This window comes from Lycium barbarum, chromosome 10 (genome assembly GCF_019175385.1).
Source record: "Lycium barbarum isolate Lr01 chromosome 10, ASM1917538v2, whole genome shotgun sequence".
In the NCBI taxonomy this organism is placed as follows: Eukaryota; Viridiplantae; Streptophyta; class Magnoliopsida; order Solanales; family Solanaceae; genus Lycium; species Lycium barbarum.
Genome location: NC_083346.1, coordinates 42,121,458 through 42,144,086, shown reverse-complemented (window position 1 = coordinate 42,144,086; position 22,629 = coordinate 42,121,458). Strand labels below are relative to the sequence as shown.

The window sequence follows — 22,629 nt, the reverse complement described above, 5'->3', positions numbered from 1 at the left end:
GTCCTAATTTAAGTGTCTTACTTTCCGTTTTAGTCTGTCCCAAAAAGAGTAGCATCTTACACACAAGTTTATAACCACATGATTCAGAGAAGACATTTTAGTATAGTACACACATTTTTAATTTTGGATCATAAGATTCAAAAGTCTCTTTATTTAACTTCGTACCTAGTCAAACTAAGACACTTAAATTGGGACGGAGGGAGTAGTACGTTTATACTAAGGGCCCGTTTGGCCATGAAAATTGTGAGTATTTGGAAAAAGTAGATTTTAATGGCGTTTGGCCATGAAAACCAAATATTTTTCACTTTATTTCGAATTTTGAAGTTGGAGTTGTGTTTGGTTATACTTTTTGCAAAGAATATTTGGTTGTTTGAATGTACACAAAGTGAAAAATAGTGAAAACAGGCTTTTAGGTGTAGTTGTATTTGGAATTTTTATGGCTGAACATTCATTTCCAAATAAAGTGAAAAATATTTCAAAAAAAAATGAAAAATTCTCTTGGCCAAACGGAATGTTTTCAAAGTGAAAAATGGCATTTTGAAATTGGAGTTGTGTTTGGCCGAGTACAAATTAGAGTTGTTTTTGAAGTTTTTGTAAGAGATTTGAAGTGAAACAAGTGAAAACAACTTATTGGTGTTCAAATTATGGAATTTTATGGCCAAGCATGATTTCCGGAACGCGTATCTGAATTCATCATTTTTATCACTAGCGAGTAAGCTCCCCCTTTTTTTGTAGTTTGACTCTGTCTAGTGCCCTAGAGATGGGGGAGAAGTTGATGGCTATGGGAGCGTGGGATAGTAGGGGGGATGCGAGCAGTATGTGGGATAGGACGGCCAGTTGCATTAGGGAAGCAGCTAGAGAGGTATTGGGGGTCTCACGAGGTCGCCGTGGTGGGCACCGAGGGGATTGGTGGTGGAATGGAGAAGTCCAAGGGAAGGTAGAAGCAAAGAAGCAGGCATATGTGAAGTTGGTAGATAGCAAGGATGATGAAGAGAAGCGGACGAACAGGGAAAAGTATAAGATGGCGAGAAAGGAGGCGAAGTTGGCAGTTTCGGCGGCTAAACGGCAGCCTTTGAACGCCTTTATGCAGAACTAGAGGACAGAGGTGGGGATAAGAAGCTATTTAAGCTCGCCAAGGCGAGAGAGAGGAAGGCATGCGACTTGGATCAAGTGAAGTGCATCAAGGACAAGGATGACCAAGTGTTGGTACAGGAATCTCGCATTAGACAGAGATGGCAGTCATACTTTCATGAACTCTTGAACGAAGGAGGGGACAGAGACATTGTGTTGGGAGACTTGGAGCACTCGGATAGGCGTCGCGACTTTGGATATTGTAAGAGTATAAAGGTTGAGGAGGTTAAGGGAGCTGTTCGTAGGATGTGCAGGGGAAGAGCGACCGGACCTGACGAGATTCCTGGGGAATTTTGGAAGAATGCAGGCAGGGTAGGCTTGAAGTGGCTGACTGGGTTGTTTAATGTCATTTTCAAGACAGCGAAGATGCCGGAAAAATGGAGGTGGAGTACAATGATTCCCGTGTACAAGAACAAGGGAGACATTCAAAGCTGCAACAACTATAGAGGTATCAAGCTGCTAAGTCACACTATGAAAGTGTGGGAAAGGGTGGTGGAAATGAGGGTGAGGAGAGGTGTGTCTATTTCAGAGAACCAGTTTGGATTCATGCTGGGGCGCTCGACTACAGAAGCCATTCATATTGTAAGGAGATTGGTGGAGCAGTATAGGGAGCGGAAAAGGGACTTGCACATGGTATTCATTGACCTAGAAAAGGTCTACGACAAAGTGCCAAGAGAGGTCCTATGGAGATGCCTGGAGGCTAAAGGTGTACCTGTGGCGTACATTAGAGCGATAAAGGACATGTATGATGGAGCTAAGACCAGGGTAAGGACGGTAGGAGGAGACTCGGAGCACTTCCCTGTTATGATGGGGTTGCATCAGGGATCAGCTCTTAGCCCGTTTTTATTCGCCCTGGTGATGGATGAATTGACGCGATAAATACAAGGTGAGGTGCCTTGGTGTATGTTATTCGCGGATGACATAGTCCTGATTGACGAGACTCGCAACGGAGTTAACGATAAGCTGGAGGGCTGGAGACAGACGTTGGAGTCTAAAGGATTTAAATTGAGTAGGACCAAGACAGAATACTTGGAGTGCAGGTTCAGTGGCCTACCGCGTGAGGCTGACGGGGAAGTGAGGCTTGGTACCCAGGCCATTCAAAAGAAAGGAAGTTTCAAGTATCTTGGGTCTATTATACAGGGAGATGGGGATATCGACGACGATGTTTCACATCGTATTGGTGCAGGGTGGATGAAATGGAAGCTCGCCTCCGGAGTGCTGTGTGATAAGAAAGTGCCACAAAAACTTAAAGGCAAGTTCTACAAAGTGGTGGTTAGACTGACTTTATTGTACGGGGCGGAGTGTTGGCCAGTCAAGAAATTTCACGTTCAGAAGATGAAAGTCGCGGAAATGCGAATGCTGCGGTGGATGTGTGGGCACACTAGGAGGGATAGAATTAGGAATGAAGATATCCGAGACAAGGTGGGAGTGGCATCGGTGGAGGACAAGATGCGGGAAGTGAGGCTGAGATGGTTTGGGCATGTGAATAGGAGAGACACAGATGCTCCAGTGCGGAGGTGTGAGAGGTTGGCTATGACAGTTTCAGGAGAGGCAAAGGGAGGCCGAAGAAGTATTGGGGAGAGGTGATTAGACAGGATATGGCACAGTTTCAGTTCACCGAGGACATGACCTTAGATAGGAGGTTGTGGAGGACTCCGATTTGGATAGAAGGCTAGGTGGCTTATCCTTTCACCATAGTAGTTGTAGTTTAGCTCATTTGTTTATTACCATTTGATTTCTGCATTTGATTGCTGCTTATATTTGTTGGGCTGTTGCACTTTGGGTATCTTATTTATCTATAGTAGTTAATGCTCCTTTCTTTCCGGACTGTTCTACCATGACTTTCTCGCTTTTGTTATTCCTTGTTTTCATATTGTTTTCGATATGCTTGGTCCTATCTGTCCTTCTGTCTTGTTTTCCTCTCTTGTTCTTCTCTCTTGAGCCGAGGGTCTTTCGGAAACAGCCGTCCTACCTTTCAAGGTGGGGGTTAGGTTTGCGTACACTCTACCCTCCCCAGACCCCACATGGTGGGATTATACTGGGCTTGTTGTTGTTGTTGTTGTTAATTCTTCGGGAACACATTAAAAGGAAGGTGTAGTATTTATTAATATGATTTTATGTAACCAAGTAGCTGAATGGATCTGTCCTATATTTTTGTCCCCGGACTTTTTGACTACCGTTCTTGAGATGATTTCAGTCTCTTTCAAGTCATTGTTCGTAGCTCTCCTTTATATGATGGCTGAGCAAGTTACTAAGTGTTAGCAATACCCCTATATATCTATATCTATATATTTTTTTTTTATGATGACAAATCTATATCGATAATATAGTTGATGTGTGCCACATTAAAGAAATTTGGTTCCCTTTTTTGTACCATTCCGAACGGCAAAGCTAACACGGTAATGCCTGTTAATATACCAGGCAATTTCAAGACATAAATAAGGGTAAAATAGTCAAAACCCCTCCTAATTGATATCTTCTTAAGGGGCGTGTAAGAGAGAAACACAACATCTAATTTGAGATGGATCGAGGGAGTACTTTATACTAAATCATAATGATAGCTATGTCAACTCAAGTTTTGTGGCATTGTACTAGGTAAGTTTCCATCTTTAAACTGTACGCTTAGAGGTTTATATAATTTGGGTAAATTCTCATTTGAAGAAATTTTGTTGGGATTCCTTTTAGGCTCAGATGGTTCCGTTTTAGAGTTTTTTTTTTTAATTGTGTATTATCCTTGGAACTTCTTCTATGTTTTTGTATATGGAAATAAATAACTACTTGGTGTATGTTTCAGGTCAACAGTCTCTTAGAGATACAAACTTTTGTGGTCTTTCTCCTGTTTTCTTTCCGATTTTTTTAATACATGGCAAAGATAGCCTTTTAAAAATATTTCTCCTTTGAGAACATCAATAGGATGTCTGGTTGGTGTTCTTTCCATTGCACTTAACAGAGAAGGAGGGAAGGTTTTCTATGAATTACCAGACAACACACAGCTCCCTGCTGGAAATTCCGTCCCGCTCTTCCTTGGCTGTTATAATTCCTTTCTAATTCCTTTTCACTGTTCCCCTTGCCTGCCACCTCCTCAATGACTAGCAGCTGAATTCACGACATTTACAAGTCAGAAGAATAGTAGTACTTGGATCGATGAGACAGCACAGAGTAGGGAGGAAGGCAAAAAATAAAATGGAAAAAGGTGGGAATGATAGCATGTCACTGTCTACGATACAACAACAACAACAATTCTTCCCCATGCTCACAAAGAAAATTTGGTACACAAAGCATTGTCAGAGACTTTATTGTTTCTACTTGTGACATTTGTTAGAATGGTTAATAGTTGAACCAAGAGTAGAATAGCTGCTTTTTCTTCTCGGTTAGTGAGTAAAAAAGAAGAGCTATTGGAAGCACACTCTTTTCTTTGAGAAAGGTAACAGTTTGTGAAGCAAGCCTTTAGTTCTTTGTTTTTCTGTTTTTCGTAGTAAAATATCCTCAAAAGTAGAAGGTAATCCACTGCTGCACTTTTGCCTGTGATCATGCAGAGTTGGTGTGTCTGCACATTGTTATTCACGTGATCTTGCCATACCGAGTTATTTTCTTCTGTTTGGATGTTCACACTGCAGTCCCTTTTCTAAAAATAGAAGTTCTGTTTCCTATTTTATCTTTCTTTGACGAGGTTCTTGTCCCAATTAGGTCATTCTATCAAAACCATGAAATATCCTCAAAAGTAGAAGGTAATCCACTGCTGCACTTTTGCCTGTGATCATGCAGAGTTGCTGTGTCTGCACATTGTTATTCACGTGATCTTGCCATACCGAGTTATTTTCCCCTGTTTGGATGTTCACACTCCAGTCCCTTTTCTAAAAATAGAAGTCCTGTTTCCTATTTTACCTTTCTTTGACGAGGTTCTTGTCCCAATTAGGTCATTCTATCAAAACCATGACATGCCCAGCTTTCCACTATTCTTAGTTAAGAGTCCGGCCGGGGTGGGTGGGTGGGGTGGACGTCAGAATTTGGGACATTGAATATTTTCCTTTTAGTGTTAGATATTGTATATGATCATTGTCTATGCCATTTTGCTGGTATTGATGTAGCTAAAATCTTATTGCTGGTATTGTTTTACTGTTATTTCTTTTTCTGGATCATACGGGTTGTTGTATATTGATGTAAATGTCTTTATTGAATACATTTGGGAAGTTAGAATGCAAATATATCTGTTGGTACTTGAGTAGAAGACATGTGTTACGTTGTTAAATGTTTGTTGTTGGAGGGTGACTTCTATACATATAGATAACGAGATTTAGTAGAATGATGACACGTGGAAGTAACAAACACTCTTCTTGCATGTTCTAAATAAGTTCTCTTTTATTTTATAGAGCTAGTGACAAGTGTCAAAAAGAGAAGAGAAAGACGATCAATGGAGAGGATTTACTATCCGCCCTGGCTACCTTAGGATTTGAGGACTACGTTGACCCGCTCAAGGTCTATTTGACTAGGTACAGAGAGGTAACTGCAATTCTTCTTCATGTCCTTAATGGTTTTGGGACTTGTTTCTCATACGAACAGCTTTTATTTTTTTAATTTTATGTTCTATTAGGCTTCCCTGTCATTTGGTTTGTGAGGAAATTGATAAGAGAATGTACGAAGTAGTGCATTTGCCAATTGCCATCTTCTATATGTTGCATGGTGTATTTTTGGTTTATATGGACTTTACTACTGTAGTTTCTAGATTTTGTAATTCAGCCGCATTTTATCCTATAATCAACTAAGTACATGTTGTTTCTGTGGTTTCTGGACAACTTTCTCTGCTGGGTCACATGGGTCAATCAATGGGGTTGTAGATGGAGGTACACATAGTTCTCCACATCATTGAAATAGATTCCTTTTTCTCTTAAACTCTGATTTTTCATTAAAATGTATTGTGATTTGAAACTGATATCAGGGAGATGCCAAGGGATCTGCAAGGGTTGGAGATGCATCTGTTAGAAAAGATATAGCTGGAAGTCAGCTTGGGCCGAATACTCAGGTAACATGGTTGCATTTTCTTCTGTTCCTTCTTTGGCTCATTTGGTTCACCATGTGGTAGTTCTTTTGACCTTGAAAGATTAAGTTACTTGGGTATTATTTAATAAGACACCTAATACTTCTTATTGAAAATGACAGTTTGTCTATGACGGTTCTTTTGCACAAGGCTTAGACTATGGAAATTCCCAAATATGAATTTTAAGTAAGTTTTTCTCTTACCCTAAAAGTCTTTCTCTAATGATGTGCTTTTATCTTTAAATGTTATAAGGTGCAGCTTCTCTCTTTTAGTAAATTGACCCCCTCATGTCATGACTTGGTACGGCTCTTTTACGTTTTGTGATACATTTTTATATCAGGTAACAAAAGTTTTGTTGCTCTGTTGGCTGTTGCACCCAGTGGATGCTATATTTTACAAAGTAACGTTGACTCATATATAAATAAAACTTAAAGAGCCAACAAATTTCCAAAAATTGATTAACATTATTTACATCACATTGATTGCTCCAGCCAAACAAATTCATTAAGCAACTAGCCTTCATGGAAGAAATGATAGCTGGAACTCCCTCGAAGTATCTTTGGTCCTTCCCTTCCATTATGTCCTAAAATTAGAGTTTTTGATGGATTATCAAAGCCTTCTTCTCTATCTTTGCACTTTGCTTTATCTGCCACTTACAGAAATAAGACGTTGTTGAAATAAGAAGCAATTAACTCCCTTATATTATTCAAATAAAAAAAAATTGTGAAAAATATCTCATTCAAGGGCGGAGGGTATATTTTTGGTGACACAACTGGTGTGGGAACATATTATTGAAAGATGATTTCCAGAGTTTATACAGAATATGAAGGGGAGCCTTGGCGTAACTGGTAAAGTTGTTGCCATGTGACCAGGAGGTCACGGGTTCGAACCGTGGAAACAACCTCTTGCAGAAATGCAAGGTAAGGCTGCGTACAATAGACCCTTGTGGTCCGGCCCTTCCCCGGATCCCGCGCATAGCGGGAGCTTAGTGCACCGGGCTGCCCTTTATACAGAATATCTTGCCAAAGAGATTTGACAATTCAACAGATTAGGGGGACTCAGGTGGAGAGACTTTTTGGGATTTGAGATTTAGAAGGGATTTTCAAGATTGGGAAGTGGACTAGTTTCAAAGATTGATAGATTTGCTTCATAGGCAAGTCAATCCGGTGGATAATCCTGATGTGTGGTGGTGGGCCCGGGGAAATAATGGAGTGTTCTTGGTGAAGTTTTTTATGAGAAACTTTTGGTTATTTAGGAAGTTGATTTCCCATGTAATGCAATATGGGTTCCAAGTGTGCCGAGGAAGGTGTGTTTTTTCACTTGGATAGCCACTAGAGTGATTTTGACGGCGGAAAATCTTAGAAAGAGAAAGGTTGTTTGCATCAGTTGATGCTACATGTGCAAGGAGACGGGGGAGGACGTGGACCATCTTCTTCTACATTGTGGGTTTACCATGAGATTGTGGTGGGACATGTTTAGGTGGTTCAACACTTCTTGGGCAATGCCAAAAACTGTGAAAGAGTTGATGGTCAGTTGGAAGAGTGAGAGAAGGAGGAGAAGACGAAGGGCTTGGAACGTAGTTCCGCTTGCATTGATGTGGGTAGTTTGGAATGAGAGAAACAAGAGAGCTTTTGAAGGAATAGAGTCAAGTTTTCTCAGTTGAGGAGTAGTCTCCGCTCCCTTATTTTCTTTTGGTATAATCAGAAAGTTCCTAGTTGTATAGGGGATTGGGTGGAGTTTGTAGAGAATTATATTTTGTAGATTCTTTATCTTTTGGTATATCCCTTGTATACGGTTGTTATTTTTGGCCATGTTTATGAATGAAAATACTTTTACTTGATCAAAAATAAAAATAAAAATTATTCAAATAAAAAATTGTGGAGAAGTCAAAGGGCTGTTGTTTCCAGAAGTCCAATAATATAAGAAAATTGACCTTGATATTTTTTTTCTTTTGGGGGGTTTTTGGGTTTTGGGGGAGGGGGGACAAGGACTGGCTGGACGAACAGGGGAAGCATCAATTATCAATAATCCTCAGTTGTCTACCTATGTTTCACAGACTTGTGATACCTACAGCTAGTGAACTTCGAATCGCATACCAATTCATTCTCGGTCTAAGAATAACGATCCAAGGATGGTGAATGATTAATGGAAAAGGCTATGTTGCTCAGATCTTTTAAATCCTTGCCGCAACCGTGTCAGTCCTACACAATTTGGTTGTGCGTGTGGATTGGCACTGGATTTGGTCAATGTATCGTGGGTTCTTTGACTACACCTACAACCAAGAAGTATAGGTTGATTAGGTATTTGTTTTGCTTTTTGGTTTATGTCCTATATATATTCACATAAATTACTAGACCACTTTGTTTTTAAACGAGCTAGCTTATGAATAAAATACTAAGTGTTTACAAAGAATCTCATTATACTAGCTTTATTTTAATAGTTTCGATTAATTGTTGAAGTATATTCTTATATATTTCATAAATATACATTTGTGTCTTGACACCTGTGCCCATACTCCTATTCCTATCCCCGAATCCTACGATTTAGGTGATGTGTCTGACTTCTAGAACCGCACCTGTGTTGGGTGGCCAAATCCCTATCCGTTCAACTAAAGCTTGGTTCACCAAAACCCTAATCTGCTGACATGGCTCTCTTTTTCATACCCTTCATCTTCTGACTATTTTTCACACATTATTTCAAAAAATGAAGACACTGACGTGCAACTTAAGAATATACGACATACTTACAATTTATCACAAACACAAAAAGGAAATACCAGAGCACTTCTTCAAAGAGTGACATTCTTAAGCTCTGTAAATGACCGGTACTTCACTAGAGAGCTTGTTATGCCAGAAATCCAATGACTTCAAGCCAGCTTTGACCTAGACCCAGAAAAAGCATTGACTTGCAGGAAAAGGTATCCAAGTTCTGAAGTTTGCTATCTCTGACAGAATCTAGCCGGACAATCTACAATTAATAGGCATCAAGCCGGATTAGTTGCTATAAGTTCACTAATTTCGGGCGTTATTCAACCGGAAGAAAGTATTGTAGTATCTGGCATAGAGTTTTCGAAGCGTCCTGGGATTTCCTATCTCTGGTGATATCGTGCCGTCGAACTCATTTTCGGAAAAACATGAGGCACTGTCACCCGTGTTTGGTCACTGTTAGTATTGTGTTCAATAGGCACGATTTGCACATACTTCAAGTGTTCAATAGGTCGCTCTTGTCTAAATGAAATGGTTTGACAAGTTCAAGGAGCTTCTCAGTATTTTGCTGTTTAATTTTCTTGTTGGCTTGATATCATGAAATTAAATAGAGAGACAAACCTTTAAGATTGGCATTCTTTGCTAAAGGAAGGTTGTGTGACATGGATACATATCTGTCGATATGTTGACCTACCTAATCAATGATAAAATGTATCAAATTTAAAAGTTTTTATTGCTTATGAATACAATGGACTCTCACTCTAAGTTGCGCGAATTCTTCACTTCTGATGCCGCACCCGTCTCGGATTCTCCAAAATACACTACTTTTGGAGAATCCGACACGCACCCGTTGACATTTTTGAAGAGTCCGAGCAACATAGCTCTCACTGAATTGCTTCTTGTCTCACCCATTTATGTATGCGGTAGGATGCACACAAGTATCTGGCACATGTGCCCAACTTTTAGCAAGTTATTGACTATGTTGCTTGGACTCTTCAAAAATGTTGTTGCACCCCTGTCAGATCCTCCAAAAATGCACTACTTGTGGAGGATCCGACACACCTGTTGACATTTTTGAAGAATCCAAGCAACATAGGTTATTGATATTTTGAAAGATCCACACAGTGTACCACACACAATTTATACTTGTTAAATTGAGTTAAGTTGAGGAAAATGAGAGCCTAGGTAACATAGCTATCTATTCATGTTGGAGCAGTGTTCCTTATCCTTAATGCCTTATCCTTAATGCACAAACCCTCACTAGGATCTTAACAATTCCTTCTCTATTTTTAGGAAGGTAACATGTCCTATATAAAAGTAATATTGCACAAGTTGTGAAGTCACCCCAAAACTTTACAAGTGAGACTCTTTTATTTATTTATTTATTTATTTATTTATATTTATGACTGAAATTACAGCCTTCAGAACTCGGGGATGACGTGGCCGCCGTTCTACCCTCACTTAAATATTGGACTTAGTTCGCTCAGCACAAGGTTCGAACTTGTGACCTAAGACATAAGTCCCTCAACCTTTGCTAATTGAGCTACCCCCGGTGGCAGAAACTTAACAACTCCTATTATTTCTGTTATCCTTTGAAATTTACTGGACATCGAGAGATGAAGGTGAAATAAAAGAGCTAGTTGAAGGTAAATACAGATTCTTCATGGTATTCCTTGAGGGGTCGTTTGGTTGCTTGTTAGGAAGTGAACTATTTATGTATTAAAATCAGCATAACTACTACATGTTTGGTAGCATTTTAGTTGCTATGTATGAAATTCAGTGCATCATGTACGGTGCTTGGTTACCAGTTTATAATCCCGCATAACTAAAACGTATATAGGTTATGAGTAAATTTATGTATCGCTTTATGCAGGGTAGAAGATGGAATAACTAATACATGAATTAGTAATACATGATAACTAAACCCTGCATTACTGAAACCTGCATAACTCTAACCAACAATCAAACGACCTTTAAGTTCATTTCGTTGTTTTGTTTTGCATGGTTGTTGAAAGATAGGGGAAAGTTTGTGCTCAGATAAGTAAAGATGGATTATGTTAATTTTCATGAAATGATATGTCCACAATTTCCTCCTTGTTGTAGAACACAATAAAAGGATATGAGACATTTTATTTTGAGGGACAGAATGTATCTAGCAATCATCTTTGTATTAAAAATATTAGTTTGATCCACAGAGTTGATGAAGCGTGAATAAAATACTTGAGAGAAACACGGTTGTGCAATTTTTTGTGTATAACATTGGAAGCCTTATTCTAATAATTAATTAAAAAAAGGTCTAATTTTATTTTATGGATATATGCTCGACTTGATGTTTAAAATGCCAAGTTACTTTCTGATAAAAAACAAAAATAAATAAATAAATGCCAGGTTACTTTCAGACTACCTGTGTACCAGTGGTGTTGTATTTCCTTATTTATTTATTTATTTATTTATTTATTTAGTTTATGCTTCAAGCACCCAGTGGTCAGAACTCACTGGCCTGACTAATCCGGTAGTAAGCTCTCGATGGGTTTTATCGCTCCCTCCCGGAGAGGACTCCGCTCCCCAGGCTTAAATTGTTAAGGGTGAAGGAACTTTTACCGTTCCACCACATCCTTCGATGGTTTGTTGTACTTCAATAATAGGAGGGAGTAAGGTATAACATATACAATTTTCATAATATGGAAGTGCTTCAATTGTGGAAAATGGGTTATTTTTGCCTGTCATTTTGAGTAGTTAATCTTGCCCACATAATCTATAGAACGTGTCATTTCTCTTAAATTGGTGATCATATCGATATCTGGTGGTAGATCCATGGTAAAGAGGTCGTATGATTTTTTTCTTTAAGAAAAACAAACAAACATACAAGAGAGGATAGTATAGAACTAGGATAATAGTTATAAATGCTGGATGTAGTACTTTATCACAAAAATGTTGGATGTAGAAGCACATAATAGATTGTTATGATAATGGCAAGTTATCCTGTAACAAATTCAGTCGTTTATAATCAGAACTTGGAGAAGGAAGAAATGGAATGATGATTTCTTTCACTTACAAAAGGTTAAAAAAATAAATAAGGAAATGAATGGCCCTCGGGGCTTAGAGGGTGTTTGACTAAAGCTTATAAGCACTTTTTAGCTTATCTATGCATTTGGTAAACATCCAAGTGAAAGCCCCCAAGTAATGGGTTTTTAGCTTATAAGTATTTTTGGTTTGACCAAGTATTTTACTATTATATCCTTAATGGTTTTCCTATTTCTCAAAATATCTTTCCAAAAAACAAAATTCCTAACTTCCTCCTCACTCTATATTCCCTGTTCCTCCTTTTTTACCAGGATACTTTTAAATTTACATTTTTTTGCAAAAATGGTTAGGGTATTTTAGTCATTCTAACAAACACATCAACTGCTTATTAGCAGTTTCAGCACTTCTATCCAAACACGTAACTGCTTATTTATAAAATTAGTTTCAGCACTTAAGAGTACTTTTCAGCACTTAAAGGTTATCAACTATTTACAATCAGCTAATCCAGACGGGCTCTTAGTACAAGTGGAAGAGGTTGAGGAACTTGTGATTAAGGTCACAGGTTCGAGTCTTGCGCCATGTGAACTAAGCCTGCTATTTAGGTGGAGTAGGGTAAAGGGTGAGCTTATTATTCCCGAATTCCAAAAGGTATGGTTGGTCCTAACAATCAAACTCTAAGCGGACTTCTTTGTTATAAAAAAAGTAAAAGAATGAGAAGTTGCTTCCTATGGTTAAGGTCTTTTGAGGGTGTGGGTACCCGATGCAAGTGTGGATCTAGAGGTTGGATTTTTCATCATATAAATTTTAAGATTCGGGGATATGGATTCAAGTGTAGATATGGGTGCTAAGATACATATGACCTCAGTGTCCGGATCAGGTTGCTCGCATTTCGACTAATTCAACGGGATACCTGCCACCTCCCACCAACAACAGGTATCAGGTAATTCTGTCCACCAAGGCTAAAAAAGGAATCGCATAGTTTTTTTTGTCTCTGCTGGGATTTGAACCTGAGACCTCATGATTCTCAATCCACTTCATTGACCACTAGGCCACACCCTTAGGTGCGGCCAATAAATGTATATTACGACATATATAAGTGTACATTCCATTAATGAAAGTGTTGAACTAAAACTAATAAAATTTCATTATTTATAAACACCTAATATTTTATTTATAAGATATCTCGTGTAATAGCAAAATATTCTCGCATACTTTAAATTACTACATGTACATGACATATACCTAAATATTAAACTAAATACGCAAGGGGAATCTTAGTAGCTCAGTTGGTTAGCTACCTGAACTTTCAACTTATTGGTGAGGGTTCGATACCCCACATTGTAATCCCTCCCCCATTTTTCCTTCCCCTACCCCCAATTTTAAAAAATAAATAAATACGCAATCGATCAATACTACTTGATCATACATATAGTCAAAGCACCCAAAGTATGTTGGTCAAATCCGATGTAGACCCCACACCTACACCCCCACCCAAATCGAACACTGATGAGGCAAGGATATTGAAGAGTCCAAGCAACATAGCTTCAAGCTCAATTGACCTCGGCTTCTTCCACCTCTTGCAGTATAGCTATTGATTCTTCTCAAAGTTTGATTATTCTTGGGTTTCTTTTCTAGTTTCTGCAGTTACATGAATGTCAGCGCATGCTCTTGAGGCTGGATTGCTCTCAGATTCGATCAAATTGGCATTTTTCTCGTTGTAGCTTGTTCAGTTCTAATCACTATTTATTCCTTCATGTAGGATGAATAAAGAAACTTTGGATGCATACAAAAAAAAAGGCTGAATATATAGGTGACCCTTAAACTTGTGTTTCTTTTTCCCATTTTAACACCTAAACCAATTGAAGTACCTGTTGAACACTTGAAGTGAAGACAAATTGTGTCAATTAGACACATGTTGCTGCCATGGCACAGTGTGACACCACCTTTGAGTGCGTGAATTTTTCTTTTTTCAATCTCCTTATTTTCTACCGCCGTATCTCGACCTCCGTAGCCCTTGCAAACCACCTCCAATCCACCGTCACCATTGTGCAAACCACCTCTATTACTCTCCTGCCTAGCTCCTCCTCCACTCTGTCGCATCTCCACCACTGCGAAGCCCAAGCCCAAACTGAAACCCAGATGAAAGCCCACACCTTTACCATCTAAGTTCACGTCCATAAGAAACCCAACCCAGTTCTCATCTCCAATAACCCATAAAATTCTCAAGATTTTGTACCAACACCGGAGGCGAAAGATAGAATATCTAGGCCCGAGGACCTAATGGGCATCTAAAGTCGTCGACGGAGGACAATTGTAAGCGGCGATGGAGGTGGTATTGCGATTTTTGGGGATGAACAAGTGGACAGAGCTACTAGAGCACCTTTCCACTAAGGGACTACAATGGTGACAGTGCGTTTGGGTGCTGCTAATAAGGGGATCTGTTGATTCTCGTCACTGTTTCTCTTTTTATTTTTGGCTTTTTTTTTTCTCGGTGACGTTTTTTTTTTCTTATTGGTCTTACTTGCCACGTTGGCAACAAGTGATCTAACACTTTTGTTTGTTTGGAGCTGCAAAATATGTGTCTAATTGACGCAATTTGTATTCACTTCAGGTGTTCAATAAGTATTAATCTTGGTTTAAGTGTCAAAATGAAAAAAAAATGGCAACTTAGGAGGCTGCCTATATATTTAACCAAAAAAAGAAGAAGAGAAATTCCAGTGCCTACTATTATAGCACCGCGCTTGCCTGGATATGTTGTGTGACATGCTTGCCCTCACTTTGTGCAATTTTAAACCACTTCTACTGCATATCTTCTTTATATGAAGTTGTTAGTTGTAATTGTGTCAAGTTTTCCCCTTTGTTTGGGAACGTAAAATTTTCCCCTTAGTTCCTCATTTTTAGATAACTTTTCCCTTAAGTAAGAAGAGCGTAACCAACATTTTGTAGTGTTATCCTTTTTTTTTCATAATAAACTACTTTAAACTGCCAATCTTAATTATCTTTGTCCTTAACTATAACCAGATATTACCATCATGCACGAACACAAAACTTGACCTTAAAAATATCACGATCTGCGCCAACTTCCTATCTGGTTATTCACATGTTTTAATGATAGGACCAGAAGTGATGTTGGCATTCTTGTGTTGAACTGTGGATTGTGGAGAGCCCCTATTGCGATTGCTGGACTAAGATTTGGTTGTATAAATACTTCACAGTTTTTGGTTCTCTATGTGTGGTCTTTCTTAGAGGAGCTTTGAAAGATTTTAAGGAAAGGCTGACCTAAATGCAATTTCTTTGGAACCTCAATTGAGATGTATGCTCTGAAAGTTTGACACCAATCCTTCTTGTCATTTTGCAGAACAGTGATTAGTCTTTTGCTGGTACAGATGCCGAGTATCTTCCGGTTTCTCTTCTTGCTGATCTCTTATTGTTGAAAGGAAATGTTCAACAGCAATGTTGATTCTTGTTTGAGAGGAGTAGACACATAAACGATTCCTGCTAATTTCTGGATCAACTCCTGCAAATATTTTGTTTGCTATACTTCTATTTGAATTCTTTTTCGCTCTGTACATACTGTTTGGTTTTGAAGATCACTTGGAACAAACCATCTATTGTAGTTTGTACAGCACCTAAGTGCCCAAATATTTGGACCTGTTTTGTTCCTTTAGTGTTTTTTGATACTCCATTTTCCCAAAAAGAATGTTATAGTGGGTTTTCTACTATTTACGCCTAGTCAAATTGTCTTCCTCCCTTCTCCTTGTTGCAAGATATACCTCCTTAGATGTGTCATCAAAATTTGGAAAGTACTTGTTTGTGCGAGGTATGAGATTCCAAATTCTCAGTCTTGGACTCTGAGGCCCATGGTAACCCAAGACTGGAAGTATGGTAAATATTTCATGGGTCATTTGCACGATTATCCTTCAAAGGCACTGGTCTTTAATTTTTGTCCCTCAAATTGGTGGTCTTTAATTTTTGTCTTTCGCCTAATACCATGAGGTTTGGGGTTCGAATCCCGGCTCAGTAAAAAAAAAATAAAAAATCGCAAGGCAGAGTTTCGTACCAAAGTTAGGCCTCAGGCAAAGTTTAGCATTCAAAATTCTGTCTTGTGAATCTAAATCTCTGCCTTGCGAAATTCTTTTTTTTTTTTTTTTTATTGTTACCGAGTTGGGGTTCGAACCCAGAACCTCGGGGTATTAGACGTAGGGCAAAATTAAAGACCACCAATTTGAGGGCAAAAAATTAAAGACCAGTGCCTTTGAAGGGCAATCCGCACAAAAAAAAAATGAATATTTCATCCTCTATCTGTCGTCCCCATTTAATTTATACTTTTTTGTTTCAAAAAGTTTGGTCAGAGTTGGGAGAAATGGGGTTTTAGTCCTTTACAAACTTTTTTTTTAGTTTTATAACCTTTTTTACAAGAGGTCTTTATTTTTTACACATAAGAGATCTGAAAAAAAACATGTAAAAAATATGAAAAGGCCATTTTTTTCTATCCAAATTGTAAGAGGTAAGAAATCTCATTTCCTCATGTATTGGTCACTTAAGACAGATTTGCTTCTGTTATGCTTTTCCTCTTGCTTCGTAATTGTTGTACGATAATATTTTTCGAACTTATAGCAATTGAAGTGCTTTGAAGAAGTGGTCTTGAATTCCGAATATAAAAAATAAATTTAAATCAAATGCGTGTTGTAGGAAAAAAATTAAAATAATGCAAATTACCATAGTTGCATGGGTTTGCTAAATTTATTATTGCTTTCGGCAAATTGTAAATTGAGGTTTTTTTTTTCTTTCCAAAATTATTACATAGGGGGTAGGGAAAGGGAAATGGGAGAGGGGATTATAACATGGAGATTCGAACCCTCACTAACAAAGTGAAAGTTCAGGTAGCCAACCAACCAACTGAGCTACTAGATCCCTACTAAATTGAGATTTGTACATTATGATATATGGACTTATGTTTCAAATTTGAGGTAGATTTGGTTGTTAAATCTTGTGTTTGATTGTTCAAATTCGAAGAATAAATTGTTGGTTTTGGGCAAATACTTGTTTACTTAAACTTCATGTCAAAATTTTTGAAGTGCAATATTATAAGTTTGGCATTGTCAAGGCCACAACTCAGTCAGAAAAGTCCAAAGTTGACTTTGGCAAACCATTGTATGTTTGAAGTTAGGCCTTGTCAAGACCATAATTTCTGTAAAATTGTCCGAATTTTTGCTTATCAAGGACACAACTTCAAAATACTAAAAGTAGGTTGACGTTCAACTTCAAGCAAAATATTCAATGGTTGGCCTTGACAAGGTAATTCTTCAGGCAAAAAAGTTCTGAAATTTCATTCCCATATTCTGAAGTAGTTCAAAATTGGATATATTTATTTTTTGAAAAAACAACTTCAGCACAGTATAAATAGTGGTCCAAAAATCGCATATATTTGCACTTTGCCGGAAATATGCTATCGGACTTGTGAAGTTAGAATATAATCAACATTTATAAAGTAATTTAAGAACAATCACAGTTTTGGAAAGCGGAAATAGCTACATTTACTATGCTCTCTCTTAACGTAAAAATGTTCTTTTGGTGTTGACAGCCGCCTCGTTCTTTGCAACCTCTCACGATCATGAGTGAATCCAGCCCATGATGGCGTAATATAATTCCCATGATCATTGGCTATAATCTCACCATGACCATTCTTATAATTCCCAACACAAGAATAAGTAGTGTAAGGTCTATTCCAATAATTATTCCTACTTTTATTGCCTCCTTTTTTTCTTTCGAAAGTGCTGAAAGACAACCGAATAAAACGATTGCTAGCACAACGGGGAACTAGCTCGTCTCCTGTAGCCACTCATGACTTCAATATCAAACTCTGTGGCCAAATTCTACACTCTCTACAAACAATTCTGTGGAACAAAATAATCAAAAAGACAGTTCACTTGTATAGTTTATAATTCCAGAGCACTGTCTTGAAATTTCACTTGTATAAGTTTTGAATTCTAAAATACAGTCCAGGAGTTCCACTTGTAACGGTACAAATTTTAGGAAAATTTTCTCAAATTTATATGGCTACTTTTTAACTACTTTGCCGCATTTTAAAACTATTCTATTTTCAATTACTTTGTAAATGCTACCTCTTAGTGGCTTTAAAAGTGGCTACGGTGGTATCATTTAACAAACTTACGAGTATGTTTTATTTTTTGGTCCTTTTGTGAGTATATGATGCTGATATAGTGGCTTCGTTATATATTTTTATCTTGATTTGCATTGAGATGATGTCCCGATAAAAGTACCGATTGCTAATTTATTTTCGAAAAAATAGTTAATGTTTTGAAATTTCAAATTGCATCGGTGAAATTTCATATTAATATTCTGGAGTTTTATATGGAGAATTTGAAAGAAAAATCTACAAATGAGTCCACTCGAAAGGTTTAATAACCAAAATACTCACCTCTTCAAATATTACATCCAATGCCCTTTTCATAACTCTAAATACCTTTTCAGAAAAAAATTGTTATATTTTTGGTCAAGCATGATTTCTCATCACAAGATTTTGAAAAGTCCAATATTTTTCTTTTCTTACCCAAAGCCACTCACCCCTGCACACTTTTCCTCTTTCCTTATTTTTGTTTCACTTTATTTCTTTTTTTCTTTTGCTCTTTATAGTAAAATCTTATGTCACTTTTTTTAATTTTATTTCGTTCTTCTATTTTTTTTTCCTACTAAAATCTCACTTCTTTTTTTCTTTCTTTCTTTTCTTTTTATTTCTATCTCTTTTTTTGTTTTTTCCTAGAATGTCTCACACTTTTTCACCTTCATTTTTTTTTTTTTTTTTTTTTTTTTTTGTGGTTGTTCTCACTTTATATCTTTCTTTTTTGTTTTGTTTTGTTCTTCCAGTAAAAATTTTCTGCCCATAAATTTCGTCAATGTTATTTTTTCTTTCATCATAATTATTGAAGAGTGGTCCTGTCATTGTTTTAATTTATGTGATTTCAAATTTTTTTGTTTTATACTCTCTGTTTCAATTTATGTGAACTTATTTCTTTTTAATCCGGGCCAAAATGAATGACCTCTTTCCTAATTTGGAAACAAATTCACTTTATGAAATGATTTACAGCCACACAAATATTTAAGATTTATTTTGAACCACAAATTTTAAAAGTCTTCACTCTTTCTTAAATGTCGTGACCAGTCAAATGGATTCACATAAATTGAAACGGAGGGAGTATATGGTATACTGTAGAGGGTATTTTTCAAAATTTCAAATACATTTTAGGTTTGTTTACTTAAATTTTGTCTTGAATTCTTTTTTACTTTTTGTTGTAAATTAAATATACTACTGGAAAATTGTTACTCTCTCCGTCCCAATTTATGTGATATAGTTTGATTAAGCACGGAACTTAAGAAAGAAAAGAAGACTTTTGAAGTGGTCTAGAGCAAGCCATATATATTTGTGTGGCTGTAAATCATTTCATAAAGGGTAAATGAGAAGTTTTAAGTTAAATTATTTCTAAATATAGAGATGTATCATTCTTTTTGGGACAGACTAAAAAAGAAAGTGTATCACATAAATTGGGACAGAGGGAGTAGTAACTACTAATATACTGATATGCCATTCAATATATCAGTAATATATCATGTATATATCAATATACTATATATATTAATCCACTAGCACGTTCTGAAAATGCAAGTAGAAGAAATGAGGATATTGAGATGGATGTGTGGGCACACTAGGAGAGATAGGATTAGAAATGAAGATATTCGGGATAAGATATGAGTGACCTCTGTGGTGGACAAGATGAGGGAGGTCGGGATGATTCGGACATGTAAAGAGGAAATGCACAAATGCACCAATGAGGAGGTGTGAGAGGTTGTCGAAGAAGTATTGGGAGAGTTGATAAGACAAAACATGACAGACCTACAGCTTACCGAGGACATGACCCTAGATAAGAGGTTATGGAGGTCAAGGATTAGTATAGAAGGTTAGTCGATCATTGTCTAGTTTCCATTATAAGTATTATTATTGTTGTTATTACTCCCCTACTATCTTATTCCTCGATCTTATTATTACAGGGTTGTTTTCATTGTTTTGGTTATCGTATTATTTGTTGTTGCTATTGTTCTATTCTCCATTATTTTCTACATGGCTTCTTCACTAGTATATTTCTCATTTTTACTGTTTTTGATATTCTTTAGAGGGTCTATCAGAAACAATCTCTACACCTTCACAAGGTAGGGGTAAGGTTGCGTACACACCATCCTCCACAGATCTCACGTGTGAGTTACATTGGTATGTTATTGTTGTTGTATATTATTTTAAGAAACTCATATTTTAAATATGATAGGCTTTGTTCAACGATAAACATGATATACAACATGTGAATATTATTTAACAAACCAATAATAGCAGTTTATCATGATTGAAGGATGAGTCGGATTAAAGACCCTTTTATAACTTCAATTGAGAAAATAACCCTCAGGCAATTTTTATTAGGTAGATGACCCGTTTTCAAGATTACGGGGAATTAGCTTAACAATATGTGAGGAGATAAACTCTAATCCCGAAGTCTTGAAAAATAAAAAATAATTCATGGGTATAAATGATAATTGTTTGCCAAAAAAATAAAACAATCAATTTTGCTTCCCTCCATTAGCTCTCTTCCTTTCCTCTCTTGTACCCGGTGCTAAATTCGACCCCAAATAAAAAAAAAATCCATCCCTAACATCAGATCCAATTCAACAGTTGAGCTCCCTAACTCTCATAAATTTCATTTTTTCATTGTGCTAGTAGCTCACCTGCATCACTGCAATTCTTCATTATTGGTTTCAAAGAGAAAGATTCTAATTTGCGATGCTGAAGTTCGTTTTGTGAGTACATGTAACGACTTGCTTAGTTGTTTTGAACTTTTTGCCCTGCTTTTTTCAAAATACCCTTCCCGTAGTTTCATTTTGGTATTTATGACTTGCGGGGATGGGTGGCGCGATTTCCAAGGTAATCGGACGGGTTTTGGATTGGTTTTGGTGAATTAGAAGTTTCTAAGTAAAAGAAATGAAGATGTTTGATCAAAGTCAATACCGGGGGTATATGCGTCATTTTTGAAGTTTCTGATTCAACTATCTGGTTTCCAACATCGCGATTACGATGAGAGCCTCACCACAGCGATGAAGAGAGAGAGGGTGGGTCGCGATCGCGGAAGACCAGATCGCAATCGCAGAAGGATTTTGGGCCAGGTCCGGTTCACGCTTCACAATCGTGGTTGGTGGGCCTCGCGATCGCGATTGCGAAGGCCAATTTTCACCTGGACAAAAACTTAAACCCAACTTCGAACTTCATTTTCTATATCAGTTTTGGGAGCTAGAGAGCTCGAATTTGAGGGATTTCAAGTGCTATCTTCAAGATTCAATACTTAACCTTAAGCTAACAATTTCCCTATGGTTGCATCCATTATTTATTAATTCTTTCCATGATTTTAGACTTAGAAATAACGATTTTTCATGAAAATGAGCTTAGTGCAAATGATCAAATTGAAGGTCCAATTGTGATTAGATTTTCATGATTTTTTTAGGATTCTCATTATTTGGGCTATTGATACGATGAATTTAAGTCAAAATTACAGTTTTGACCTTCAGAGCTCGGGATGGAATTTTGGATTGACTTTTTGGACTCAAATCCTTTATATGGCAATATGGGTGTCTATAGGTTCATATTCTTATGTAGATACCGTATTTGAACATATTAGGCTTGTTCAGAATCTTAAAGGAAAGGGAAGACCGCAGAGTGACTCTTCAGCTTTGGATTCGGACAACTTGAGACTTATTAGACCCTTTGTGTCGTGTTTTGAGTTGGTAATGTAATTAAGGGGCGTAATGGGGAATTAGGGGTCCCGTACTCGTGAGGTGAAGAGCACTTGTGTGTACCGGTGTATTTGTATGGGTAATTAATGAAAAATAAAACATTCTTATAACGGGGAGTGTATTTTGAGCATAAGGGCATTGGAGGTAGTGATAAATCTACTGGTTTGGTATGGTCATCGATTATGTGGGCTCATGATAGCCATGTTTGACTTGTGATTATTGATTCATTATGCATTCATCACTCCATATCTCGTCTAATCATGAACTATTCTTGATATTGAATTGATAATATGCATTTGCATCGTGTACGCATATCCATTTTATACATTTCATGACATTGTTGATATACGGTTGATGAGACATAAGGAATGTTCTGTAGAGGCCGGATTGGATATGATACATAGTTGTAGTGATGATGATATGACATCCTATTGGCTGGGACCCGATGTTGATCTAAAAGATCTAGAATTTCGGGTGAGTATATGGACCTCATAAGTCCCTCATGAGTCAAATGAAACCTATTGCAGGAGCGTGTGTATACTAGTGCATATGGCCATTGCATTGCATTACATATCACTTTCATTACACTTGACTGTATTATGTATTCGAAAGCCTCATTTGAACACTTGGAAAGATGTAAGCTTTATGACTTTGTTGAATTATGGATTCTTTATCTTAAATGCTTGGATGTTTATATATTGTCAAACTTAAGACTAATAAAGCAAGTAGGTGAGTATCGGAAGTACCAACCCTCATCATCGCTATAGTTTAGGGTTGGTCAATGATGCTGCTGGGTACGCGCTTCTCGTACTCACTCTACACTTGATGCACCTTTTATGTGCAGTTCGAATACAAGTACGACTAGAGGTCAAGATTCTATTGATC

General features: G+C 37.3%; 1 protein-coding gene across 3 annotated transcripts in view; it reads left to right on the top strand.

The window, feature by feature from the left end:
- The window catches only part of LOC132614142 (nuclear transcription factor Y subunit B-10-like), a 16,360-nt gene extending 713 nt beyond the window's left edge, over positions 1-15,647 (top strand). The window contains exons 2-6 of one of the 3 annotated variants that reach the window (XR_009572190.1): positions 5,502-5,631; positions 6,068-6,151; positions 6,289-6,352; positions 13,655-13,705; positions 15,254-15,647. Coding sequence is in view for 2 of the 3 variants with exons in the window: in XM_060328516.1 (XP_060184499.1) it covers positions 5,502-5,631; positions 6,068-6,151; positions 6,289-6,345 (271 nt within the window). In the remaining variant the exon portion in view is untranslated. Of the gene's footprint in view, positions 1-5,501; positions 5,632-6,067; positions 6,152-6,288; positions 6,353-10,289; positions 11,101-13,654; positions 13,706-15,253 lie in introns of those variants that run through there. The other 2 variants (XM_060328516.1, XM_060328517.1) reach the window with 2 other exon arrangements.
- Positions 15,648-22,629: the final 6,982 nt, after the last annotated feature.